The sequence below is a fragment of the Prionailurus bengalensis genome, chromosome C1, assembly GCF_016509475.1.
Source record: "Prionailurus bengalensis isolate Pbe53 chromosome C1, Fcat_Pben_1.1_paternal_pri, whole genome shotgun sequence".
Lineage (NCBI taxonomy): Eukaryota > Metazoa > Chordata > Mammalia > Carnivora > Felidae > Prionailurus > Prionailurus bengalensis.
Window position 1 is genome coordinate 735,527 of NC_057345.1, and position 27,417 is coordinate 762,943.

General features: G+C 46.2%; 1 protein-coding gene across 5 annotated transcripts in view; it reads right to left on the minus strand.

Moving 5' to 3' along the window:
• The window catches only part of GNB1 (G protein subunit beta 1), an 89,472-nt gene that overhangs the window by 31,759 nt on the left and 30,296 nt on the right, over positions 1-27,417 (minus strand). For 3 of the 5 annotated variants that reach the window (XM_043573558.1, XM_043573562.1, XM_043573559.1), the window contains exons 2-3: positions 15,968-16,016; positions 1,016-1,118 (exon numbers count right to left, since the gene is read on the minus strand). In XM_043573558.1, coding sequence (XP_043429493.1) covers positions 1,016-1,072 — 57 coding nt within the window. In that variant the 5' untranslated portion in view covers positions 1,073-1,118; positions 15,968-16,016. Of the gene's footprint in view, positions 1-1,015; positions 1,119-4,684; positions 4,816-15,967; positions 16,017-27,417 lie in introns of those variants that run through there. The other 2 variants (XM_043573561.1, XM_043573560.1) reach the window with 2 other exon arrangements.

Here is a 27,417-nt window from a genome sequence, read left to right on the forward strand (position 1 = left end):
ATGATGATGATTTCTTTCTCCAATTGCCACCCAGCTTTCTGAACATACAGCTGGTCATCTGAAAGGAACCAGGCTCCAATCTCATCATGGACTCAGAAAAACAATTTGCTGCTCAGACACACACTGAAAATGAAAACGATGCTGTGGGACTAGCTAGGCCTTGAGGAGCCCCTGCCTCAAGCGGACATGGGTCTGCTTCAGTGTCTTGCGGATAGGTTTTCCGGGGTCCACCCTCCTTGTCTCAGGCCTTCTCATCAACAGTCTGAGAACAGGAGCAAGTACTGGCATTGAATGTTCCTCCAGAAAATGTTCATTAAAAACACGGTCTCACAAAACCGGAGGAGAGCGGAACTGACGCCTTCAGACCCTCCTAGTCCTGCCTTTCCAAAGTGCAAGGGCTCTGCTGTGGGACAGCACACGCCAGTGACAGGCTGGGGTTCACACCTTAAGAGTCGGGGAGCTCCTTGCTGTACAGGGCAGGTGAACGATGTGTGGTGTGTTCATCTTCAGCTAGATGCGCCTGCTCTCATGTAACAGCCTGTGAAAACTTGTAGACGCCCAGGTCCACGCCGGCACTCTTCTCCAGCACACCTCTGGCACACCGGAGGCACTTGCCATTGTTGTTGTTAATACCCTTATTTTTAAACCAGTTTCTTGTCCTCGACTAAACAGTCACAAGGGAGGGAAGCACACACCACACTCCACACAGTGACCAAGGGAATGTCATGAAGCAAATTCCCAAGGTTAAGAAAAAATATACAGAAGAGATGTGCATAAATTGAAAACATTTTTGGTATATTCAAATAATGATATACTAGAAAACAAAACCCTGAAAGCCATGTGCCAGGCCAAATATCTGACTCTGTAATTAGCCCATCCTGGGCCAGCGAAAATTCAGTTTCAATCCAAAACACTCAGCAGTCACTCTGAAACCCACCTTTCCCCAAACAGGTAACATCTGACCTGAAATCCAAATGATTTACAAAATAAACTAAACGCACATGTAGCAACATACCCTAATTTGGTTTTTAAGCTGCTCGGCCTCCTGCCGTAACTGGTCAAGTTCACTCATTTTCAGGTCCTAGTGCTCTTTAATGCCACTTCAAGGAATCTGAGATCTGAAACAGAAATGCAAGCATAAAAAAATTAATAAACAGTGGTTGAGGAACTTAATGAAGCAGACGAGAAAAGGAACCAAATTTGAGAGCTAAGATTTTATTATAGATCAGAGCACCTTTCTTCAGCATTCATCAGAACTTATAAAATGCCACCAAGGGCTGGATTGATAAATTATAATTACTACTATTCACCAGCTCTGTACCTCAACATCATGTCAATGATCTTGAACCCATGACCCCCCTTCCCCCCAACGATGTCAGAATGCCCGCACAGCAATTCTAAGAAGACTGAATATGGCATCCAGCAGGCCCCTGCTTCAGGGACATCTTGCTCTCCCACCAAAACGGGTCCTGGGATGCCAGTAAACTCAGAAGCAGTACCTCAGTCCTTACAGGTCCACGAGCAGCCATGCCACCCACCCTTAACCCCGCTCCACCCCAGTCTTACTGGACACCATTCCTTAAATCAGAGTCCAAACAAAATCATCCCGTTAAACCAGAGACTTATTTTCCCAAGAGAATGTCATAATTGGGGGTTGCATTTCCGACCAAGAACATGACTAAGTCAGTCATAATTATGACCAATGTATCCCCACACTGAGGATATATCAACATCTCTTAACAATTGGCTCCCCCGTGCAAACGTGGCTTATCCAGGGGCCTCATCGTCCTCTGCAAACACACAAAGGAGATTTTATGCAAAAGTCACAGAGTTAATATTATAATCACCAGATACTTAATTAACAATGGCTATTTATTTTCTTGAGATTGAAACATATCTGGGGGAAATTGTCTGGAGGACCCAGGAAGCATGTTTGTTAGAGTTCCCAGTCTAGATAAACTTCCCTATTCTGCACATACGCACTCAGAATAAATTGACGTGGTTTCCATTACAGAAACTCCATGTATACTTACTGATGAAAACAAAAATATCTTTCCCAAGAAGAGGTATCTTTAAAAAGCGTGTGTGGGTTCTTAGTTCCTGCTCTCAACCGTGCCATCTATTCACAGCTACAGAACAGGCCAGGCAGAGGACAGAGGGGCGGGCAGGGTGCACGCTAGACCTCTAGAAAGCAATCTCGTGTCACCAGCACTGACCTGCAGTGAAAGTCCGCAGAACCATCAGGAAAGGCCTTACAGGGACAGGACAGGAGGTAAAGGCACCTCGGGAAGGTGATACACAGTGACACGGCTTCAGAAATATTTCTGACCAAAATAGTTGTTTCTAAAGGCATTACTTGAAGCGGGTGCCGGAAGCATGTGGAAAGCTTCCAAGAACACCTCGAGCCTCCCTGATCAAAGGGAGCACCGGGGAGGCTACACTGCAGGCACTTTAGCCTGTGGCACACAGGCTGATGCTCACTCCAGCCCTCACCTACAAACTCTTTCGGACTGCAAGCTGTGAACGTTAACGTATGTGACAGTAAGAGCACCAAGAACATACGAGGGAATTTTCACAAGAGGAAGCTGGGATGCTGTGTCCTCTGAGCTTGTAGACTGCCCTGGTTCTTCCTGCCGGCCAGGACGTCCTGCCACCGCTCACGTGCACACACCTACGTACATGTGATCATATCACATCTCCTACACGATTACGCAGAGTTGGGAGTAGCTGGATTCCAGCAACATCACCCCCCCCTCTATGTTAGAGAACTGTTCTTAGTCTATAAAGAAGTCACTTTATTCCATCCTTCTAAGAACTGTGAAGAAAAATAAGTTAATGGTTTTCATGATGTGAACTGACTTGTTAGTTTTAGTCAACACATGTAACTTCTTATTTAAACACTAAAATATTGAGCTAATTTTTATTTTTTTTGAATTTTTTTTAATGTTTATTCGTTTTTTGAGAGGGAGACAGAGCATGAGCAGGAGAGGGGCAGAGAGAGAGAGGGAGACACAGAATCCGAAGCAGCTCCAGGCTCCGAGCTGTCAGCACAGAGCCCAACACAGCGCTCGAACTCACGAACTGTGAGATAATGACCTGAGCTGAAGTCAGACGCTTCACTGACTGAGCCACCCAGGCACCCCTTTAATGTCTATTTTTGAGAGAGAGAGAGAGAGAGAGAGAGAGAGAGAGAGACAGACAGACAGACAGACAGACATAAGGCTCCAGGCTCTGAGCTGTCAGCACAGAGCTGGACGCGAGGCTCCAACCCATGAACTGTGAGATCATGACCTGAGCCGAAGCTGGACGCACAACCTACTGAGCCACCCGGGCGCCCCATCTTAGATGTTCTTTTTAAATATATTGTAGATTTATATATGTGGTAATCACCTAGTTGCATTGCTTTAAACCAGAGAAATGAATTAACTGAAAACCTACGTGTCTTAAAAATGAGAAGATCCATTTAACTCAGTTACCCCACAAGATTTCAGAAGCAATAATACCAATACTTGTTGATTTGAACCTTTAGTCACAAGCAAAGAGAACAAAACCAGATCTATTTCTCTTTCATCAGTAAATAGCATAAATTATTAATACTGCCTTTTAATTACAGATCCCTCTACAAGCAGTGCCCACATTTGAGTCTCAACAAAGAGACTCAAAACCCACATTTGTTCATTTTTAAGAAAAGAGGTATTCCTACTGCTACTAGAACTAAAATAAGTGTCCTGGGAGACCTATGTTACATGATTGGCCTGGAGAGAAAGAGAAACCTGTGGTTAGACATTAAAAAAAAATTTTTTTAATTACATTCTCCATTCCCCACCTCAAAGATGTTATCTTCTGAAATCAAATCTGGAAAAGGAGTTTTTTATACATGGATGGACTTTCACTGATGAAGGGGCATTCAGGGTCTCCAGCATACTGGCCTTCCTGCCACTAGGTGGGCCCTGTCCAGGACCACCTTGATGAGATGTCCATGTGCATCCACAGAAGGATGGCCCCCTTCGCTAGAAGCTAATGGACAGCGACCCTGCACCATAGGCGGAAAACCAGCCAGTCCGTGCTCACCCGAAGAGAAAGTGGCATCACACGGACATCGAGGACGGAGCGCGCGCACTCAAATACACAGCGGGACTGAGAGGAAACAAAAAACTTTCTCGTTCCTATCAACTAAAAGTTCACCTGAATGCTCTTCTATGAGGATAAAGTAGATGAAATAAACAAGGTACAGAATAGTGTATAAATGATGATACTTTTCTTTTTGTGTATTTAAAAAGAAGAAACATCTTTTTTAAATAAAAGGTTAACAAGTTATCTGGGCTCTGAAACCAAGAAGCATACATTTTTTTTTTTGTCCATACTTTTCAGTTTTCAAAATAAGACTAGTTAATGTCAACTTTTTACTGGGAGAACTATTACGTATCACTAAGAATAGCACGATGGTACAAACATCTGGGAAAATGCTTGTCGTATATTAAATCAAAACAAATTTGTGTGTAATAATTTTAGCTATTTTAGGAGAATCAAAATATATTTTAGTTAAAGAAAGACATTAAAAAAGACTAATAGCATTTTCATTAGAATTATTGGTTATGTTTTCCTCTTCATCTTCCAAATATTGATAATGCAGTTTATATTAGTTTTGCTAATTTAAAAACTGTACATTTTAAGTGTTACTTACATGGGATCACTTTGCTTTTCTCTTCACTACCCTTGGTTCCCCAGTGGCTTCTGGAAGCCCCACCATCAGGTTCCGTGGCCGGGGCTCAGTCTCGCCTTCCCCGCAAAGTCACTGCTAAGCCCTGGCTGTGCTGACTCAGTGCGTTCCCTAGTCTAATCCGCTAAGACAGGACCTGCTGAGAATCTCACATCTGTTCTTTATGACCCACATCTGCCATTAGCTTTTATTTAGAACTTCTGAAAATACTTTTCATAGAAATTTAAATAACTTAAAAGCAAGTATATGATCTGCCCTAATTTAGATCGTATCCAACATCTTTGTAAGTCAAAGCATTAACCCAAATTTTTTATTCAAATATTTCACATTTGCAACATAACGTGCTTCCGGTAGCTCCCCTCACTTCGTGATAAAGGCAGCATCATTTCCCTCTCCTCAAGACCCCAGTAAAGTACGGGAAGGAACTTCAATGGTGCCCCCAGCACCCTACAGTTACTAACAATGACATTCATACTGCCAGTCTGTTAATGGCAAAATGGGGTGATGGTATAAAAATGATGCCAAATTTAGGGGGCACCTGGTGGCTCAGCTGGTTAAGCGTCTGACTCTTGATCTCAGCTCAGGTCTTGACCTCAAGGTCATGAGTTCAGGCCCCGTGGTGGGCTCTGTACTGGGTGTGAAGCCTGTTAAAGAAAACAAATGATTCCGAGTTTTGGTTCTGCCACATACCAGGAACATGACATCAAGTCACTTTGTACTCTGGCCCGTCTGCTACAGAATGGGAATCCTGTCACCTACACCACAGAGCTGAAATGAAAATTAAGTAAGACAGCTGGAAAGTGCTCTGTGAGCTTTTCAGCGATTAGACCGTGAAGTCCACCTTTCAACAGAGCACACACGTGGTCTCGCGGCCAAAAGGAGGGCAACCCAAGACACGAGCTGCTGGCACAGCCTTGGGCCCACGGTGCGGCACTGAGCCGAACGGCAGGGGCACCTCTTAACCTTCAGAATAGAACTGCCAGTTACTTTACCACCAAAAGACAAGTTTATTCAGGAACAGCAGAGAACTGCAATCCCGGACAGGCGAGCTACAGCAAAACCACAGGCAAGTCCAACAAATAAAGGAAAGGAATGTTATGTTATGGAAGGAGGAAGGAAGGAAGGAAGGGAGGAAGGGAGGGAGGGAGGGAGGAAGGAAGGAAGGGGAAGTTGGGAGGGTTGTTCTGAATGAAAGCCCACTGGAGAGAAGCAGGGGTTCCGGGGGACGAGGTTTCTCACTGGCTGAGGGGCAGGGGCGGTGGACTTCCCGTAGGAGCCGCAGCGCACGTCTTTTCCAACTGGGGCCTGTACCTGACGTCGTGTGGCGCCGGCTCTATCAGCCTCCCCTTCTAGTATCCCCGGTGGACTTGAGTGAAGTTCCCCTTAATTTTCACACAACCCTCAAACTTCAGAAACCAAAACGAGCGCCGCTGCGCATCCAGCGTCACACGGGGCGGCGGTTCGTTCTAATCGGCTCAGCCACAGAAGTGCCCTCCCTCATCTCCAAGACAATGAAGCATTTTGAGAGACAGGGATTTACGCCAGGAATTTAAACCCGTCTTCAGTTTTTCTATTGTTCTGTCATTCCCAAATCCAAGTTAATCTCCAAAATTGTAAGTGTGCAAATCCAAAGGGCAACAGAAAAAACTCAAACCCTCCCCGCCTCACATACCACCCGAACACCACGAGCCACACCGGGCAGGCCGCTGCCGCCACGACAGGTCACTGTGGCTGTAGCAGGCGCCCGGGACGTACGCTGTGGACACTGCATCCAACACGACCCACCCACAGCCCGACATCTGAAGTACATGCTAACGTAGTAAAGACTTGAATGACGTGTCTGAAGTTTGCTTTAAAACAAGGAGGAAAACAGGCAAAGACGTACATAAGCGAGACCGGCTGTGAGGTGGTAATTGCTCTAGTCTGATGACAAAGTTCTTGTACTATTAACTTTTGGATGCATTTCGATTTTCCATTAAATGTTTTTTAAAGATGTTAGAGACTTCTTAGAGAAAATCAAGAAAATCTGAACATGGCCTGGGGGTCTGGTGACGTCTGAGAGTTGCTGTTCTTTTGTTTGGGTCACCATGGGAGTAAAACCCTCAAAGGTTAGAAATACTTCCTACTTCTGGTGAAATGATGTGATCTTGGGATTTGCTTTAATTTTTTTTTAAATTCTTGGGACACCTGGGTGGCTCAGTTGGTTAAGTGTCCAACTTTGGGTCAGTCATGATCTGCTGCTTCGGATTCTGTGTCTCCCTTTTTCTCTCTGCCTCTCCCCCGCTCCTGCTCTGTCTCTGTCTCTCTCTCAAAAGTAGATAAAAATTTAAAAAATCTTTTTAATAAAAAAATGAAATAAATAATTTTTTATTCTTTTTTTTAATGTTTATTTTTGAGAGAAGCTTATATACCCATGTTTGAAAAGTGATAAAAAGGGCACCTGAGTGGCTAGTCGGTTAAGCGTCTGACTCTTGGTTTTGGCTCAGGTCATGACCTCGCGTTTCATGAGTTCGAGCCCACGCCCGGCTCCACCGCTGGTAGCACGAAGCCCACTTGGGATTCTTTCTCTCTTCCCCCCCCCTCTCTCTCTCTGTCCCTCTCTCACTCCCACTGTCTCTGTCTCTCTCAAAATAGGGGGCACCTGGGTGACTCAGTCAGTTGAGTGTCCCAACTTCGAGTCAGGTCATGATCTTACAGTTCACGGGTTCAAGCCCCACGTCGGGCTCTCTGCTGCCAGCACAGAGCCCACTTCGGATCCTCTGTCGTCCTCTCCTCTCTTCCCCTCCCCCACTCACACACGTGTGCGCACGCGCACTCTCAAAAATAAACAAAAAAAACTTTAAGAAAGTGATAAAAACTTAATTGTTTTGATGATAATTACCACCCAATCGGCTTCTATGAAGTAGCAACTATCAGAACATTCAATGAAATAAAAAGTGAACTGTAACTAGTCTTGATACGGGTAAGCAAATGGTAACGAAGACGCACACAGGAAATGTAATCACACGACATCCTCATTTGGCTCTGTGTTAGCGATCCGGCAGACTTTTACATGTTATTTGAAAAGGGATGATGTGTGTGCGCCACTCTGCTAGGATACAGTGTGTTTAAATAATCTGCCCTCAGCATCTCCCTGGTCCCCTCAGATTTTCCTGCTCTTAACTTTCTGACGCAGATCATGAGCAGCCCCACTTAGTTAAGTGGCTTGCTGTCGGATAATGCACCCGCAAGAGACTTCCACTTGGCATGTTTTGCATTTATGGGTGACGCGGTGTAATTTTCTCAGTTTACTGGTAAACACCATTTAAGGTGCATCCCCTGAAGCACTAGGAGAATGCAAAAATTTAATCATCCTCAGCAGAAATAAATTCATACAACAAGCATGCTAGTTCTGTGAACAGAAAAGTAAGACCCAAGAAACAATCTCTATAGAAAGCGAACACACCTAGTAGCCCTACAAATGGTCTGACTACCCTGAGGTCCCCAACCGACATTCTAGAAGGCAGACGAGGAGCCTCACTGACTTCTGTTGACTACTTTTTAAAAATAAAGGTTCTTAATGCTTCTCAAATGACAAAACCTACACAGGCAATTCATAGAGTCACTGATAGCCAAATGCCACTCACACTCAAAGCGCATTTGTGGGAACCTAACATGTCCTTCCGGAAGTCTGTGCTCAACCCCGACATCAGTGCGGTGGAAAAGCCTGGTGGCCCGTGAATGGCCACAACGACACCCCGGCACTCACCTCCCGGATTTCCCAGCTCTCTACCAGTGCTCCAGCAAGGGGTCGGAACAGGCCCACGTACACCAAAAAGGATACACTATCTGACAAAAGTTAACCGTGAGCCTCACGACAACAGGAAAGCAATGCAACATGGACAGACTGTAAAGCACACAGTTTGTCTAATGACAAAAAGTAAGACTTTTTATCAAAAAAAAAAATAACAATATGGGGCGCCTGGGTGGCTCAGTCGGTTGAGTGTCCGACTTTGGCTCAGGTCACGATCTCGCAGTTCGTGGGTTCCAGCCCCGTGTTGGGCTCTGCACTGGCAGCTCAGAGCCTGGAGCCTGCTTCAGATTCTGTGTCTCCCTCTCTCTCTGCCCCTCCGCTGCTCACACTCTGTCTCTCTCTCTCTCTCTCAAAAATAAACATAAAAAAATAACAATAATCACTTTTGTAAACCTCCCTATTCCCCTACACGGAGACGTGCCTGATTGAGAAGGCAGCCAGATCAACAATTACAGATTCCAAGGGTTATTTATTTACTTAAACCCCTTCCTCAGAAAGCGCTATTTCTACCTCCATGCATAAGTTACTTCCAGGCCGCCATGCAGTGCCACATTTAAAAATTACCAGAGGGGTCCCTGGGGGACTCAGTCGGTTGGGCATCCAGCTCTTGATTTTGGCTTAGGACATGATCTCACGGATCACGAATTCGAGCCCCGCGTCAGGCTCTGCGCAGAAAGCTCAGAGCCTGCTTGGTACTCTCTCTCTCCTCTCTCTCTGTTCCTCCCCTGCTCTTGCATGCACACACTCTCTCAATATAAACATTAAAAAAAAAATAAAAAATAAAATAAATTTTTACTCTAAACAGTTTATACTTCAGAACATATTAAAATTAAATCTGATAAGATGTATGTCGCTGAAAACTTCTTTAAAAAATTTCAGGGGCGCCTGAGTGGCTCAGTTAGTTAAGTGTCCGACTTCAGCTCAGGTCACGATCTCACGGCTTGCGGGTTCGAGCCCCGCATTGGGCTCTGCTGACAACTCAGAGCCTAGAGCCTGTTTTGGATTCTGTGTCTTCCTCTCTCTACCCCTCCCTCACTCATGCTCTTTCTCTGTCTCTCAAAAATAAATAAACATTAACAAAAATTTTTTTTTTTTAATTTCAAATATAGTTGACCCTTGAACAACAGGGGTTTGAACTGCACGGGTCTACTTGCACATGGATCGGTTTTGATAAATACAGTACGGTACCATAAGTGTATTTTCTCTTCCTTGTGATTTTCTTACTGATGTTCTCTTTTCTCTTATTTATTTTATCCTAAGAATACAGCATATGACATATGTATAAAATACATCCTAATAGACTTATTCTAAGCTTCTGGGCAACAGCAGTCTCTTCATAGTGAAGTGTTTGGGAAGTTAAAAGCTATTATGAGGATTTGCAACTGCCCGAGGTGGGGCACGGTTGGCGCCCCTAACCCCCGTGTCACTTGCGGGTCAACTGTATCCTGTGATTGCACTAAATCATTTCTTTTTAAGCGAGAACACTTATCGTGCGACGTCTCCTTGAAATCCTTAAGAGGAACCAGGGGCTGAGACAGCTGCTCTTGTGGGTCGAGGTGCTGCCCCTCCCGGGATCCAGACCTGGATCTGCAGCACCCCATTTCTAGGTGCCTCATTCACCTGGTCGTGACGGGTGTCTCATCTTTCAGCCTTGATGCTCCGGTGCAAGTTCCCTTCTGCTTGGCAGGGTAGCCGCGTTTGCCACAGGTTGACTTCTGAGGGTGGTGGCACTGCCTGTGCATCTTATTGTTACACTTCCCAAATGACAGCGTCCCCTTCACCACCTCGCTTCTGCAGCTGAGACCAAAGAGGCTGAGAGAGAAGGCATTTCTGCTATCTATACTAAATAATTTAATTTAAAAAAAAGTTTTAATGTTTATTTATTTTTGAGAGAGAGAGAAAGAGAGAGAGAGAGAGAGAGACACACACACACACACACACACACACACACACACAAAGTGTGAGTGAGGGAGGGGCAGAGAGAGACAGAGACACAAAACCCGAAGCAGGTTGCAGGCTCTGAGCTGTCAGCACAAAGCCCCACGCAGGGCTTGAACTCACAAACTGTGAAATCATGACCTGAGCGGAAGTCAGAGGCTCAATCGACTGAGGTCCCCAGGCGCCCCTGTACTAAGTAATTTTAAATTCAGACTTATTTAAACTATGTGTACTATTTTGTGCCTGTTTAGGAAAATTCTTGAACTAGACAAGAACTTGAAACTTAGCCCACCTCATATTTCTGGCTGACAGAGCACCAAACTGAACCTGGAAGACACCCCTGGGGACCTTACAGCCCTTGACGGAGCCCCGGGGAGCTGAGCCCAGCCCCTCCTCTGTGGCGCTGCCTCTTGTCGGAAGGGGCCTCAGAGAAGCGGAGACCGCCCACGCCCAGTTCCAGCCTCGGCGTCTCACACGGCACTTGCCCCCTGAGTCCAGGAAGCCGACGGAACGAAGACACGCGGACGGCGGCTTGTCTCTGACCAGGACGAGGGTGCCCTTCCTCTCTGCCGCTCCTCACCAGATGCCCCTCATCTGGTGGCAGCTCTTCCTCCAGAGCCTCTTCCAGAGTCAGACGCGTGTGCGTGCGAGCTGGTCCGTGGGCACTCTCTCCACCTGTGCCCAGCTTGCCCTTATGCTTCCTTCTGAGGCCATCGGATTCTTCCCTCCCACCTGAAGGCAGTGGCCAAGGGGTGTCCATGATTTGAAACGCAGGCCATGGGAGTGGAAACACATACGACTAGGATGCAGGACCACATTCTAGGTGACAGCGGTGAGAGACAGTCTGACCGATACCCAGGGAGCTGGTGTCTTCTGCTTGGTGGGCAGAACCGTCCTAAGCCGTCTTCTCACGGCAGAGTGTAGATTCAGACGGTCTGTAGCTCTGCGTCTCCCCATAAAGTTGCAGAAACCAGAAGCACGACTCGCACCGTCAACACTGCTTCTTTCTTCTGAATGTGTCTTGATTTCTACCAGACGGCTCTGCTTCTTCGACAGCAGATCATTTCGGCTGCAATGGGAGCAGGTGCAGCCTGCTCACTCTGATCGGGTGTGATGTCCAGCTGGAGAGCAAAAAACCTGAATTCCTGAATCAGCAGCACTCCTGGCCTCACTCTACACACACCTTATTCATTCGCTCACATCTGTTTATTAAGCATCTGCCATGGACACAGGACACTGTGGTGAAAAGACAAACTCCCTGTCTTCCGGCACCAGAGTCTAAAAGAGTGACAGTCAAACGTCCTTCTGCGGACCTACGTCTCCAGGATGTTACTGCTTGGATTCCTAACCACTTCAGAAGTAAAAAGGGATTTATGATCTACTCCCAGGTCACAGCTGTGACTTAGGAGCACCTGCTGTGTCCTCACAATCTTGGGAAGAGGTCCTACCAACTGTCCACATGGGAAACAAGAGAAATAGAGGGAGTCACAAATGGCAAGACCACAATTCGGACTCAGGTACCTCTGGAGTTGACCATGCCAGGCACTATAAGCAATCTGTGACTGGCTGGGTACGGTCACAGGACCATAAAAAGACGTTTCACTTCTCGGTCACCTGCACCCACATATCACTCCGCCAGGGCAAGCTGACAATGATGCAACAGAAGTTAACACGTCAGGCCGCCTTCTGACCCGGGAAGCACGGAGACCTTTCTCCTTCCTGTTGCAAGTGCTGCATCGGGGGCAAGAGATCTTGGTTTCTCCATTTCTAGAGGAAGCATCTTAAAATTGCTTTCCAGCTAGGTCAGGAGAAGCCACTCATTAGGAGTAAGAGTTTCTGGGTCTCCCATCCCCTCCAGCCCCCATGCTCACAGGCTCCTACGTCTCTTGTCCAATTGGCTTGCTGTCTAACAGAGACACAACGTGAACCACTTTCAGAAGTTTCTGTTTTCTGGTACACATAGGGAAAAAATAAAAAGAAACAGGTTACCATTAATTTTAATAATGTATTTATTTAACCCAATATATCAAAAATGTTATCTCAATACGTAATCAATAGAGAAAATTATAAATGGATATTCTACATTTGTGTGTCATGCTAAGCTTCTACAATCCAATGTGTGGTTTACGTTCCGATTCGGACCAGCCTCACTCACGGCGCCCGACGGTACGACTGCCACAGTGGCCGGCACAGCTCTCAGTCCATCCTCATCTCTTCGTTCACAAGGAAGAGACTCAATGGGGGGTGCGGGGTGGAATTCACTTTATCATGTTGCTAGAAGAGCAGGAACCAGGCTCTCCCTGCATAAAGCCAATCCTAGTCCTCCCAATCAGAAACAGAGAGAGGCATGGTCCCCATCCGTCCCTACCACCCTGCCTCCTGTCCCCACATCACTTCCCTTTCGTCCCCTGACAAACCAGTCACCCACCCAGCAGATGCCAGCAATCAGAGGAACAGTGGGGACCGTGGTGGGGACCGTAAAGTACTTCGGGGACGCCAGCTCAGGCAACGTCATGGAAAGACCAGGATGAGCCAGTGCTGGAGAGCAGGTATGAGTTACCCTCATTGAGGGCACCTCTCCCTCTGGAGTCACAGGAAATGGCCAGTGAGCCTTTCTCCTGAATCTTATGTCTGGTGGAACCCACCTGTGCCATCATGTTCTCCCTCCGCATCTTGTCTTATTAGCCTAGGTCATCTTTTTTGCTTCCAGTGTCGAGCACAGAACCTAGCACATACTATGTGATCAAAAATTGTTCAATTGGGGCGCCTGGGTGGCCCAGTCAGTTAAGTATCTTCGGCTCAGGTCATGATCTCACAGTTCCTGCATTCCAGCCTCGCGTCAGACTCTGTGCTGACAGCTCAGAGCCTGAAGCCTGCTTCGGATTCTGTGTCTCCCTCTCTCTCTGCCCCTCCCCGGCTTGCATTCTGTGTCTCTCTCAAAAATAAACAAACATTGGGGCGCCTGGGTGGCTCGGTCGGTTAAGCGTCCGACTGGCTCAGGTCATGATCTCACGGTCCCTGAGTTCGAGCCCCGCGTCGGGCTCTGTGCTGACAGCTCAGAGCCTGGAGCCTGTTTCAGATTCTGTGTTTCCCTCTCTCTCTGCTCCTCCCCTATTCATGCTCTGCCTCTCTCCGTCTCAAAAATAAATAAACGTTAAAAAAATTTTTTTAATAAATAAATAAATAAATAAATAAACAAACATAAAAACAAAACAAAAACAAAAACAACTATTCAATAAACCCAGCCCCTGCAAACCCGTTGAGGCCAAACAGGAAGTCCCACCTTTATTTCAGAGCCAGAACTCATACGTGATTAACGTGGTCTAAGAAACAAATGGCACACATCCAGAAGGAAGGTCTAGCAGGGAAGGTGGTGGGAGCTGGAAATCAATCACACGCACCATGGAGGAACAACTTCATGACCTCAAGCACCTGTGAGGGGCTCTCACTCCCAAGTTCCCTGCGGTGCCATTTACACTCCCTGCAAACTATGAGGGACACCCCTGGGTTTCCGGGCAGAAACAGTTTTTATTGGCCTCGTGTGCACATCCAGCCCACCTGAGCAGGACCGCCAGCTGGAGGCAGTGTGGTGGCCACGTGCTTCGGGCTTACTCACCCAGGGTCCCATTCTGACCCTCTCATCACCAGGTAGCCTCCACTAAGCTCCTAACCTCTCTCTGACTCTGGCTTTTGGTCCAAAAATGGAGACAGTAATGGTATCCACACCTCACTTGCTATGAGGAGCCCATGAGAACCCACACAAGGCCCTTAAAACCTGACTGAACTATAGTAAACACTCACTAAATTGAACTTGTAAAAGTAGTACTAAGATTTTTTAGCCTGAAATGATTTAAGAGACAGAAAATTACCTCCTCCTTCACCCACCAGACTTCCTCCCTAGAGTCAGTAGAGTAGGCCCCATTGCAGAAACCAAGAACACATCAACAGTGGCGACCGTGAAACACAAGGGTTCCCCAGGTAGAGGTCAGACCTGCTCACGCCGCTTTCTAATTGTTCATTTAGTATTTAAAACATAATTGATCTTCGCTGAAGTGTAGGTCACACGACACATAAGCACAACTTGACATGTGACACACACACAACACAGCTCAGATAATGAACACCTCCACCGTGTGCAGGCGTCCCCCTGTGCCCCGCTGGGATGCTGCCCCACCCCAAGTGACCACTCATCTGCTTTCTGTCACGACACATCAGCAGCATACACTACACTTCCAGGAGCGTATACCCATGGAGTCACAGAGTATGTACTTTCTCGTGGTCTGGCTCCACTCACTCGGTGCTGCTGAGACTCACCCGTGTTGCTGCCCGTACAAGTCTTTATGTACACACCTGCTTTCACTGGTCTCGGGTGCACACCGAGGAGTGGAGCCTGCATGGTAGGCATATGCTTAACACCAGGAAACTGCCAAACTGTTTTCAAAGTGCTGGCACCATTTCCTCTCCCACCGGCAGCGCCCACAAGCCCCGCTCCCGCACGCGCTTCTTGGCACTTGGTGGGATCACCTGTTGGTCCATCTAGTAGGACACTGGTGTCTCCTTACAGATCTAATTTCCATCCCCTGATAACTAATGATTTTGGCCATCGTTTCAAATGCTCATCTGCTGTCTCTACATGCTCTTTGGTGGAGCGTCCGTTCAAATCACTCGCGCCCTTCATACTGAATGTTGAGAGCTCTTTACTTGTCATCTAAGGCATGTCACACGCTAACGCCTTCTGCCAGCCTGGGGCTGGTCTTTTCCTTCTCTTAACAGTGTCTTGGAAGGAGCAGAAGCTTTTAATTTTGACGAAGTCTAACTTATAAATGTTCTCTTTTATGGATTGTTAACTTTGATGTCATAATTAAGAAACCTGTGCCAAACCCAAAGTCTTCACAACCTTCTATGTCCTCTTCTTAGGGTTAATATTTAGAGTCTATGATTCACTCTGACTTAATTTTTGTCTATGGTGTCAAGTTAACCCTCTGCACAGGGACAACCAATCGTTCAAGCAACGAATTCATTCAATTTAGCTCTGCTTTTTAATTTAAATTCTCTTAACTTATCCTGAGTTGCAAGAATTTCACAAGGAACTCTGTACCCTCAACCAGATTCACTGACCCCCGACTCTGTGACGCTCTCACTGCGTACGCACTTACGGGGATTTGTCTCTGAATCATGTGGCTTCACGTCTATCTGAACCATCTGCTGGTATTTGAACCAACATTTGATTTGGAAAAAGGGCTCTCTTGCTTTCTAATTAAAAAAGCTGGAGAGATTCTGCTCTTGTCCAGAACGTGAACGACCATCTCTGGGGCCTTAACTCTTCCTTCTGAACACTGCATGGAGCCTTTCAAAGAAACATGTTTCTCAGGAACAATTTGTTCTGAAAACCAACTATGGGCTTAAAAAGAGGTGGGCAAAACTACACAAAAATTAAATTATTAAAATAAGAAACCCTGAAAAAATTTAAACATTGTGCTTTAAAAACTGACAAGGATCAATTACTTCAACATTACCTTAATTCAGAAGTGCTTCTGGTCTGGTCTCCAATGCATGAAAAATTGTCTGCAACAGACAAAGAAAAGGCTATATATGCACTGCGTTCAGGTTGAGAGGAGTAACATTCCATACATTTGAAGGAGCATATAAATCCATCCCTTCTCCATCACCATTTCTTGCCCCAAACCATTTCACTTGATGCTTTACACTAATTTAGTATTTGGCTTTTCAATGCGCAAAAGAACTCTGATCTCAATTTCTTTCTCTTTCTTTCTTCTTTTTTTGAGAGAAAGAGAGAGAGAGAGAGAGAGAGAGAGAGAGAGAGGGAGAGAGAGAGAGAAGGGGAGGAAGTGGGAGCAGGGGAGAGGGGCAGAAGGAGGGAGGAGAGAATCCCAAGCAGGCTTCACATTCAGCGTGGAACCCAATGAGGGGCTCATTCCCAAGACCCTGAGATATGACCTGAGCCAAAATCAAGAGTCAGACGCTCAACTGACGGAGCCACCCAGGTGCCCTCGATCTCATTATCTTTTTAAAAAAAAATGTTTTAGGGGCGCCCGGGTGGCGCAGTCGGTTAAGCGTCCGACTTCAGCCAGGTCACGATCTCGCGGTCCGGGAGTTCGAGCCCCGCGTCAGGCTCTGGGCTGATGGCTCGGAGCCTGGAGCCTGTTTCCGATTCTGTGTCTCCCTCTCTCTCTGCCCCTCCCCCGTTCATGCTCTGTCTCTCTCTGTCCCAAAAATAAATAAAAAACGTTGAAAAAAAAATTTAAAAAAAATGTTTTAATGTTATTTATTTTTGAGAAAGAGAGACAGAGCATGAGTGGGGGAGGGGCAGAAAGAGAAGGAGACACAGAATCCGAAGCAGGCTCCAGGCTCTGAGCAGTCAGCACAGAGCCCAACGCATGGCTCGACATCATGAACCCCAAGATCATGACCTGAGCCTAAGTCAGCCCCTTAACCGACTGAGCCACCCAGGTGTCCCTCAATTTCTTTAAAAAAAGACAAACAAACTTAGAAATGCCTCATGGAAAATACTCTGAATCCAACTGAACAATACACAGGGAAGACCTACTTAGAATCCAGTTACTAGAAAAATTACATTATGGTAAAAACAATCACTGCAATTCAAGAAGCTTCTAATGTCCTGTCACCCAGACTTGGCCATTTGACATGTAAAGGACCTCATCTGCCTCTCAAAGAAGGCATGACCGCTTCCAAGTGTGACTGGTCCACAGGGGTGTGTGTGCAACCCGCCAACTCGCACCACTCCTGCGGCAGCAGGGCCATCCAGAGCCCCAGCTCTGGCATCTGGAAGAATCCCCGACTCTCTTCCTCTCTCTGTACTGCAGCCAGAACCGAAGTACACTTAACTCTAGATTTCTTCTGAAATCTCTGCTTGTTCTTTCTCAGAAACTAAATTTGAAAACATTTAAATAGGCTTCTGTGATCTCTCCAAATTATGTGAAAAGACCAATTCTGGATGATTCACAGATTACCACCTCCCTGCCTGTTGACGGACTCACTACCTTGTGCAGCTACAAACCCCCAGGCACACATCTAGTCCGGAGGTCAGGAGAGGTAGTAACAAAATGAAATGTCCCCCAGTTGAACTGTGAATTCTAAAACACTTCCTTCACAAAATACTTTTATTTGGGAATTACATTGCATAAGTTGTAATGAAGCACAAGCTTTCCTGTCAATAAAAGTTAAGTGTGGAAAGAAAACCGTACGGAGCTTCCTCAAAAGGTTAAACACAGGTTCGCCGTGTGATGCAGCACGGCTGCTCCTAGGCACGTAGCCCCAAACAACCGGAAACAGGTACTCAACGTGTGTCCACACACTTCACTGCAGCACTATTCACAATGGCCAAAGGTGCTAACCGCCCAAATGTCCGTCAATGAATCAGTGGATAAACAAAATGTGGCACAGCCAACAACGGAATATTCTCCAGCCACAAAGAAGAGTGCAGCACTGACACATGCTACAGCGTGGACGGTCCCCGAAAGCATTATGCTGTGTGGAGAAAGCACACACAAATGATCACAAAGTATATGGTTCCATTTACGTGAAATAGAAAATATTCTGCTTCTAGGAAAGAGACAGACCCACAGAGACAGAATGCAGTGGTTGAGAGGGGCGCTCTCTGTGTACATGGATGGGCGAATGAATACTGCTCAAAAGACACAGGGCTTCCTTTGGGAAGATGAAAATGTTCTGGAACTAGACAGACGTGATGGCTGCACAACACAGGAAGTGTGCTAAATGCCACTAAATCGTTCACGTTAAAGTGGTTCCCTTAACGTATCACAAATTTTATTTCAAAAAAAGGGTGTGGGGGGGGGGGAGGAAATGTGCCATTAAAGGTACTTAAAAGAACAACCAAACCAGTAGGTGTGGAGGTGGAAGAGGAAGCTGAAGAAAATCAGTGAACAGGTGGCCAACTGGCCTTCACAAACCCAAAGAGGGGAGCTCTCGGGAGGGCACACCCGCTGTGTCAGTGAACGTGTCAGTGAACTACCGAGTCTATAAGCAGGCAGTGGCAAATTCCGGCAGGACTGGTTAGATTGGGTCATTCTCAGGGGAGGGGGCTGTACTGCCCACTGTGGGATATTCAACAGCACCTCCTTCCCCAGTGTGACAACCAAAACTAACTCGGGACACCACTAGGTGTCCCTGGGGAGAATATGGGCTCAGGTGAGAGCTCCACCTTCAGACTGGTTGTCACAATCAATCCCAGTCTCCAAATACAAATCCTCTGAGGTACTTTCCACATCAAGAGACAAGTAGGAAAAAATTAAAATGGAAAAATGTATCACAGTTTGCTCTGATTCAAACACCTAGACTGCCGTGGCTCAAGGCATGAAAGCAAGCTCCCTATTCCTTTTCTTTGGAAGAAGAAAATGGGGAGCCACGCCCCCATAAGTATTTCCCTAGCCTGCAGTTCCTATGGGCACAGTCACGGTGAGAGAAAGGGTGTGGACACCAGAATCAAACCGCCTCAGCCTGGATTCACACGTACAGCTGTCTGGATTTGTTTCTGGCTAAAAATAAGACCCAGGTGGAGCTCTTTTACTGACTATTCGGCGCAGAAGACAAGACCACTGTTCCAGACAGCAGCACACAGCCACGTGATCCCAAGCCAGGAGCATCACTCTTGTAGAAAATCAGGAAACTGGGGATTTAATGACACCAAAGCCGAAGTCTCACGATGCTACTCTGCCTCCTGGAGGCAAAAGTAAGTGGAGAGGCAATGAGCATCCTTAGACTCCTAGGAGCTGGTAACACTGGATCCCTTCCAGCCAGCAGGTGTCTAGGACCCACAGGCGGGGCGGGGGGCAGTGCCTGCCCAGACCTGAGAACGATGGTTCTCAGACAGGCGGAGAAGGGCCTCCCGGGTTACACCGAAGCCTGGCTACAAGGGAGGGGTGCCACTATGAAGTGGAACTAAGGGGTGGCATGAGGACAGGCTGAAGTTTTCTCACATCTTTTTAGAAAGCAATCCATAATGGAAGTTGGAGGAAGATAAAGGAAGACATAGACAAAAATTCAAGGAAAAGGTTAACAGTTTATAAAGCCAATCCTAATCAAAATTTAAAATATGTAAAATTCAAGTGATAGATTTAACAGAGTAAATACAAATGTCTCAGCAATCTTATGAACAAATCAAACTTTTTAAAGCTTATTTACGTATTTTGAGACAGAGCACCAGCAGGGGAGGGGCAGAGAGAGAATCCCCAGCAGACTCCGAGCTGTCAGCGCAGAGCCCAATGCGAGGCTCCATCCCGCAAACCGTGAGATCGTGACCTGAGCTGAAATCAAGAGTCGGACGCTTAACCGACTGAGCCACCCAGGTGCCCCGTCAAACATTTTTAATAATTCAAATGAACAACTCCTTACCCACCCAACAACACTGCTTTGAGACCCCCTTCCCTTGGTGGAGGCAGCTCTGCTAGAAGGCAGGACCCCTACTGTGCGACCCTCTGTCTCCTGTGGACAGGTCTACTGTGCAAGTCAGGTGCAAACCTTCCAGACCATTCCCTCACAAAAGGACCAGACTGCTGCACACTATACGCCCTTTCCAGCACTGTCTCAGGCTACCTCTGGCTACACCTCAAACACGAGTCTTTGAAGTCTACCTGAGTACCTTGGCTTTAAGTGATTTATGGGTCAAATCTCCTAAACATCTATCCGTTCACTCAACAAATACATTTTAATACCTAGGATATAAGACAGTGTGCTGGATGCTGAGAACACAAGCCATCAAAACAGCTTAGCCTAGCTGCCCCCACATGGGTCTCCCAGGCCAGGGGACATTCGCCTATAATGTACGGGGGGGGGGGGGGGGCCCTACCAATACAAGTAAACTTAAGGGCTAGTTTCACTCAGGCCTGTGTGATCCACACAAAGTCCTAGAAATGCACACACAGGACACCCTGCACCACAGGTAAATGGCCAGGACAGGATTCCAAGGATCAGGGAGGAAAGAGCTCCTGTTCTGGGGGCCAGGGGGAAAGACATGGGCCATTGTGGAAAAGGCCACTTGACAGAAGAAAAAGGGGAGGGGTGGTAGCTCAGCCATTCTCAGCAACTGTGGGCATCATAGCTCACTTAGCTGAAATACCCAATAGCCAAGGTCATTATGATTCTCTGGTTGAAGAAGGTTAAAATCCTAGAGCAGATTTCTAAAGATGGAATTATCATTATTTAAAAAAAAAATTTAATGTTCATTTTGGGGGGAGAGAGAGGGAGAGAGACATCACATGCAAGAGTGGGGGAAACAAAGAATCTGAAGCAGATTCCAGGCTCTGAGCTGTCAGCAGAGCCGGATGAGGGGGCTCAAACTCGCCGGCCCTGAGATCATGACCTAAGCCAAAGTCGGACACTTAACCTACTTAGCCACCCAAGTGTCCTGTAAAGATGGGATTATTATGTCAAAGGTTATGTGTCTTTTGAAGCCTCTTGGAAAAAAATCAGCTGAGCCTACGGTTGACTCTACAGAGTTGTTAACTTAGCAATATTAAATATTACCATGGGGCGCCTGGGTGGCTCAGTCGGTTAAGCGTCCGACTTCAGCTCAGGTCACGATCTCGCAGTCCATGAGTTCGAGCCCCGCGTCAGGCTCTGTGCTGACAGCTCAGAGCCTGGAGCCTGTTTCCGATTCTGTGTCTCCCTCTCTCTCTGACCCTCCCCGTTCATGCTCTGTCTCTCTCTGTCTCAAAAATAAATAAACATTAAAAAAAATTTTTAATATTACCTTGACATTGATATTGATATTAATATTTAATGATAAACTCTCCTATACATATATATTCTAATACATCACGAGGTTTTAAGGACCAAATACTAGTATTTACGAGTATTGTTATTTTCATATTTTTCAAAAGCTAAAAACTGAATCTTCTTGAGACATATCTAGAGGATTCCTTTACTGGCTGCATTAAAATTTCAAATCGAGCAAAGGTACATCTCCTGGGAATGATTTCTTTTATATCAACATAACCCTAAGATAGAAAGAACATTCAGGTGTATGGTCACCTGCAATCCTGACATCCCCAGACCAGAGCAGACCCAAGGACATTAGTCCTTACCTTGTTAAGTGTGGGCAGTCATGTTTTATCACAGGCTTTAAGGTGTTTGATTACAAGCCCTACTGGAGGTAGTGTGCATCCGTGATATATACACCACTTTTTCTTCCTAAACCCTGAAAAAGGCGGGATTCCAGAACACATCCAGTCTTAAGAGTTTGCATGAGGGACTGGGAAGCCTTGTAAGAAACAAAGTAAACTTCTCACTTCTGAATAATTCTCTAGTACAAGATGTTCTGGGGGTGCCTGGGTGGCTCAATCAGTTAAGTGTCCGAATCTTGATTTCGCCTCAGGTCATGATCTCACGGTTCACAGGTTTGTCCCCGCATAGGCTCTGCACTGACAGAGCCTGCTTGGAATCCTCTCTCTCTCCCTCTATCTCTACCCCCCACCATTCATTTTCTCTCTCTCTCTCTCTCTCTCTCTCTCTCTCTCTCAAAATAAATAAATAAACAAAAAGAGATGTTCTGAGCAAGAAGGTGAAATGATAATGTGAAAGAGTCCCTTTGCCAAATTTAGGAAGATCTGAGGGTAAAATGGAATATATCTCATTGAAAACACACACACACATGCGCGTGTGCACACACGCGCATGCGTGCACACGCGCGCAGGCACACACACACACACACACACACAAATACTCAAAAAATAAACAAGAGGAAAGGTAGAGCTCTTCTTTACAAAGGAATGCAATGATGTATAAGGAATGACAGATCTAGAAAACTACTATTTTGGGGCCTTGAGAGTAGTAACACGTGCAAAGATCACCAATGGACGCTAGAATGTGTTGTTAGAAGACATTCACAAGGTCTAACAGTATCACTCATAGATAATTTCCTAATTTTAAAAACCAAACGTTATTATCTAATAGATACCACCTTAATCAAAGGATGATACTTAGTATTACCAAGAATGGAACAAACTAACATTAGGTATCTTATGATATGATAAAATGTGAAGTCTTGGTCACCTACAGAGAACTTTTGCCAAAAACACGCCTGAATCCAATTACGAGGAAACATTTATTAAAATCCAGAATGTGAGACATTACAAGAAATTGGCCTGAACTCTTCAAAAATGTCAATGTTGTAACAAGCAAAAAAAAAAAGTGGGAAGACCACTCAAGATGCTGCGAGCCTAGGTAGAGCCACGAGTACCAAACATGCAACACATGAATTTGATGAAATCCGGAATGTGAAGGGTATGAAGACATCTGGGTGAACACTGAAGAAACTGACCTGTGTCCTGGATTAGGTGTCACTGAATCCAAGTTAAAGCTTGGCATGTAATGATACTATTGTGGAAACACAAAAGAATGGCCTTGTCCTTGAGACACCAGGCTGGAGTTGTAAGGAATCAAGTATCATGACATCTACAACATTCTAACAATTCACCAAAAAGCACCAAGAGACAGAAAATGTGGATCCCCCCGAAAAGTTACAGATTACTTGGTAAAAGGTACAGAATATTCACTGACCTATTGTTTCAACTTCCTGTAGCTTCAAAACTAAAAGTTAGGGGGTAGGAGAATACTAAGGTCAATGAAAAGCAAATACAAATCTTCTTTTAAAATGCCCTTGACATTCTCTAACAAAAGATGAGGTTACCTACAGATCAATCAGAGGAAATTACTGTGTTTTCTTAACTCTCTTGACTCTTCCCTGACTGATGCAGTGAGAGGAGCTCCTTCAGCAGCCGGGAAACTAGGCACAGCACATGTTCATGACTTCCTGACACCATCAATGCTCTTTGGTTTCTAAGGCCACTTTGAAAAGTAGACGAATTAATATTTCATTTTTACTTTTTATATTTAATTTTTCTTCATTTTAACAGTGTTTAAGTGTTCTTTTTCTCAGGCTGGCTAGAGGTTTATCAATTTGATCTTTTCAAAACACCAATTTTTCAGGGCACCAGGGTGGCTCAGTTGGTGAACCATCTGATTCAGCTCAGGTCTTGATCTCAGGGTCCTGAGTTCAAGCCAAACACTGGGCTCCGTGCTGGGCGTGAAGCCTACTTAAAAAAATAAAATAAAATAATTTTCAGTCTCAGTGATTTTCTCTGTTGTACCTGTTTTCACTTTCATGGATTCTCCTCTTACCCTCCTCATTATTTCCTTCTTGCTTTGTGTTCAATGTGTCCTTCTGGCATCAGAAGGCAGAAAGCTCAGACCGCGAGACTTTGTTTCTACAACAAACAAGCACATCGTTCCTTCACGGTTCCCGTGGCACTGCTCACACTGTGCCCCACAGATGTCCATGTGTTTGTTTCACTTCCATTCAAATTCAAGTATTTTCAAATTTCTCTTATGATGTCATCTTTGACTTGCTTCATTCCCAGGTATTTGAGGATTTTCCAGATGGGGTTCTATTACTGATTTCTAATGTAATTCAACTGCCACCACAATTATTCTGAAGGCCCATCCAACAGTCCCAACATCTGGGTCACCTCCAAGTCCGCTCCACTGATCTACCTCTCGACAACAGACCACCTTGTGTGTACTACGTGATTTTTTGCTGAGTACCAGAGATAGATCAACAGAACGGAAGTAAACAGTGACTGCACAGAGGAACGGCACACCTCTTCCTCTGCCAGGCCCCGTAAACAGATATATTCTAAGCCACGAAACAAGATTTTAAAAGTATAACTGGAGTGGCACCTGGCTGGCTCAGTCAGTTAAGCATCCCACTTTGGCTCAGGTCACGATCTCACAGTTTATGAGTTCGAGCCCCGCGTCGGGCTCTGGGCTGATAGCTCAGAGTCTGGAGCCTGCTTCGGATTCTGTGTCTCCCTCTCTCTCTGCCCCTCCCCTGCTCACACTCTGTCTCTCTCCCTCTCAAAAATAAAAGTTAAAAAAAATTTTTTTTAAATACATAAGAGTATAGCTGGAAAAAAGATAAAGCTTAAATTTTTACTCAAACTTAAAATTGTACGTTCTTGTACTTGTATGACAGGTGTTATGGTGCTAAGTAAGTACTCTGTGTATCATCAGATGAACCCCTCTGTAACCCAATGACATATCAACTATCATCACTCCTTGTAATTTTAATTCTGTAAAATTACAAAAAAGATATCCGCAGCAAAGAAAGGTCAGTAACTAGCTCAAAGTTGTACGAACAGTTAGTATTATACCCAGCAACCGGACGAGCCCAGGGGATTCCACTGATGCTATATTTACTCATTTTAAGACAAGGAGTCTATGTACATTTTTTTAAGAGAAAGAAAACCAGATACAAAAATTCAGGCTTGTCCCTTTGTTGAGACTTTTCCCCTCAGCTCTGAATTTTCTTTGTCCTCTCTCTCCTTCTGCCAGGAAATACCACTTAACCTTAAAATCAGAGCTTAAAGACACATTTCATTAAAACTTCCTGACTGCCGCTCTCTCCCCAGCTAACCGATCTCCCTCGCGTTCTCCTGCTCCGTTTCTATTTCTCTATCCTACTAGACTAGGAGCTGGGCCTGTGCCTTGCCTCGCCTGCCATTTTGGATTGGGGGGGGGGGGGGAGGCGGTTTGTTCAGCTTATAAACCACCTTTTCCAGGAGCTACCCCCATGGATCCTCCTCCCAACCCGTCTTGGGATGATCCACTGTTTCCTGGCACTGGGTTCACACTACACAAGCCTGTCTCCCCACCACTGACCCCAATCATCACTGACCAGATCAGGAAAAGGTACTCAGCTCAAAACTCGATCCCCCAATAATGCGTAAACTGAGACTGTCAGTGGGGCAGGCTCTCCGCGACTGGCAGTGGGACATGAACTTGAAAGCTGTGGCTGGCTACCCTTCACAACTGGGACATAGCTTTCTGAGCAGCCGAGAGAGCGAGAGACCCACGGGAGGAGCACGCTCACCGCTGCCCCCGTTCCCGTCCCTTCTCAGGCTCCTCTACATGCCAGTCCTTATAATTAATTCTTCTTGTGTTTCGTTGATCTAGAGCGTCAGCTGTTTGTCTCAGTCTGTACCCTGCACCTGTGCCAGCACAAGCACCCATTCCCCAGGTGCTTGCAAGTAAGTACACGAACTCCTGGTTTTATGGCTTCAAAATGGCCTCTGGAAGAGGACTCCCAGATTCCTTTCCAAGATGGAATGCTTTGCCTCTGATGACATACCCTCCGCCGGTCTCCCCCCTGGACCACGGCAACAGAACCCAGCCCTCCTCCCCACCTGACCTATATTAGCAACACAGGCTGCTCATCACTTCCTCCTCCTCCTCCTCGAGCTCCACCCTCCAACTGGTCTAAGGGACACCATGCTTTCTTCTCTTTCCCCTCACTGCACGCAGTTCTTAGAACCCCAAACACTGCAGTGTTCTGAGGGCTCAAGGTCCTGCTCTTTACAGGCCTGACCTCTCCCAACCAACTGACGCTGGGCTCACCACTCTCCTCAAAGCACACTCTCAAAACACCCTTCCCACCGGGCTGCCACTCAATTCTACCCGTCCCCTCCCCGCTCTGCACTCCAGCCCCGAGGCCCCTGGCCTCCAGCCCAGCCTAGCCTGCTACAGACTCGCTCCCCCAGCTGTCTCCTTCCCTCTTCAAGCCGCCCTACACATCACTGCCTCATTTATCTTTCTGAAGGACAGCTCTGACATCTGACTCCTCCGCTCAACTCTTCAAACACTCCTCCTACGGAAGAAAATCAAATTTTTTAGCCCAGCCTGATTTAAAGCTCTCCACCTCACCCACCGTGTCCCAGGTGCCCTCCCCTAGGGCTCCGATCACGAAGTCTGAGGAGGGCCAGATACACGTACACAAACACGCCAGGAGAGTCTGCTGCTCTCTGCCACGTGTGAACCAAGATCCAGACCACTTCCACAGAATTTCTCTTAAACATAAATCCGAGAAACATGAATGCATTTTTGCCTGGAAGAATAGAGACAATTTTAAAAAGCAAAATATCCCCCCCAGTCAAGAAAGAGGATGTCCTTCCAACAAGTCTGAGCTGAAGACATGAGTATCAAGTTTCCTCTAATAACTGCAAAACACGGAAAAAGCACTCTGCACTGGAAGTTTCTGTAACTCCTCTTCCTACTCACGTGTGACTTACAGTGGGAGCTGGAAAGGACAGAAACTCTGTACCTTCAGACTGCTTAGACTTATGCAGCACCCTTTCCAGTAAAGCTTCGGGACAACGGTGTTTACTACACGGTCACTGTCAGAAAAGCACTTAGTGAGCCCATCCTTGTGCCTGGCACCAGTTTAGGCCAAGGAGGTAAACAGGAATATTTACTTCCAGTTTGAGGGCATGTGCAGCCATACTACCCAACAACCCTGAAAGTGGATGAAAGTTTTAAATCGTTGACAAAAGATTTAACAATAAAATGGCCTTGATATCCGGGTGCATATTTGTGAGCCCGGCTCACACATTCATTCGCTTCACTCAACAAAGATTCACCAAAACTCTATCACGTGCCAGGCACTGAAGCAGGGGTGTCCCTCAGGAAACAAGACACGGTTCTTGCCGCCGGGGAGCTTCGTTTCTAGCTGAGGAAGGCAGAAGTAAATAACCCAAGTATGTAGTTTTGACACGTCAGGCGCTGTCCAGTATGAGGGAAAAACAAAACTGCGGGAGGTGGGGAGGGGAGGAGGGGAGGAGGGGTGCGGGGATCCTCTATGAAGGCGGCTAGAGAAGGCATGGAGGTGTCTGAGCGGAGTCCTGAGGAGAGGGATGAGCAGGTGCAAAGTCCCTGGAACACTGACTTCTTCCTGCTACTTAAGCCTCCTATCCCCGTAGACACGAGAAACCCTGCCACTTACCTCTGGAGGTGACAGGAGGCTGACAAATCAATTTTTTGTCCCTCCCTGTTTAGTGCAACGGCTATCCCTCTCTTTTTTTTTTTTTTTTTTAATTTTTTTTTTTTCAACGTTTTATTTATTTTTGGGACAGAG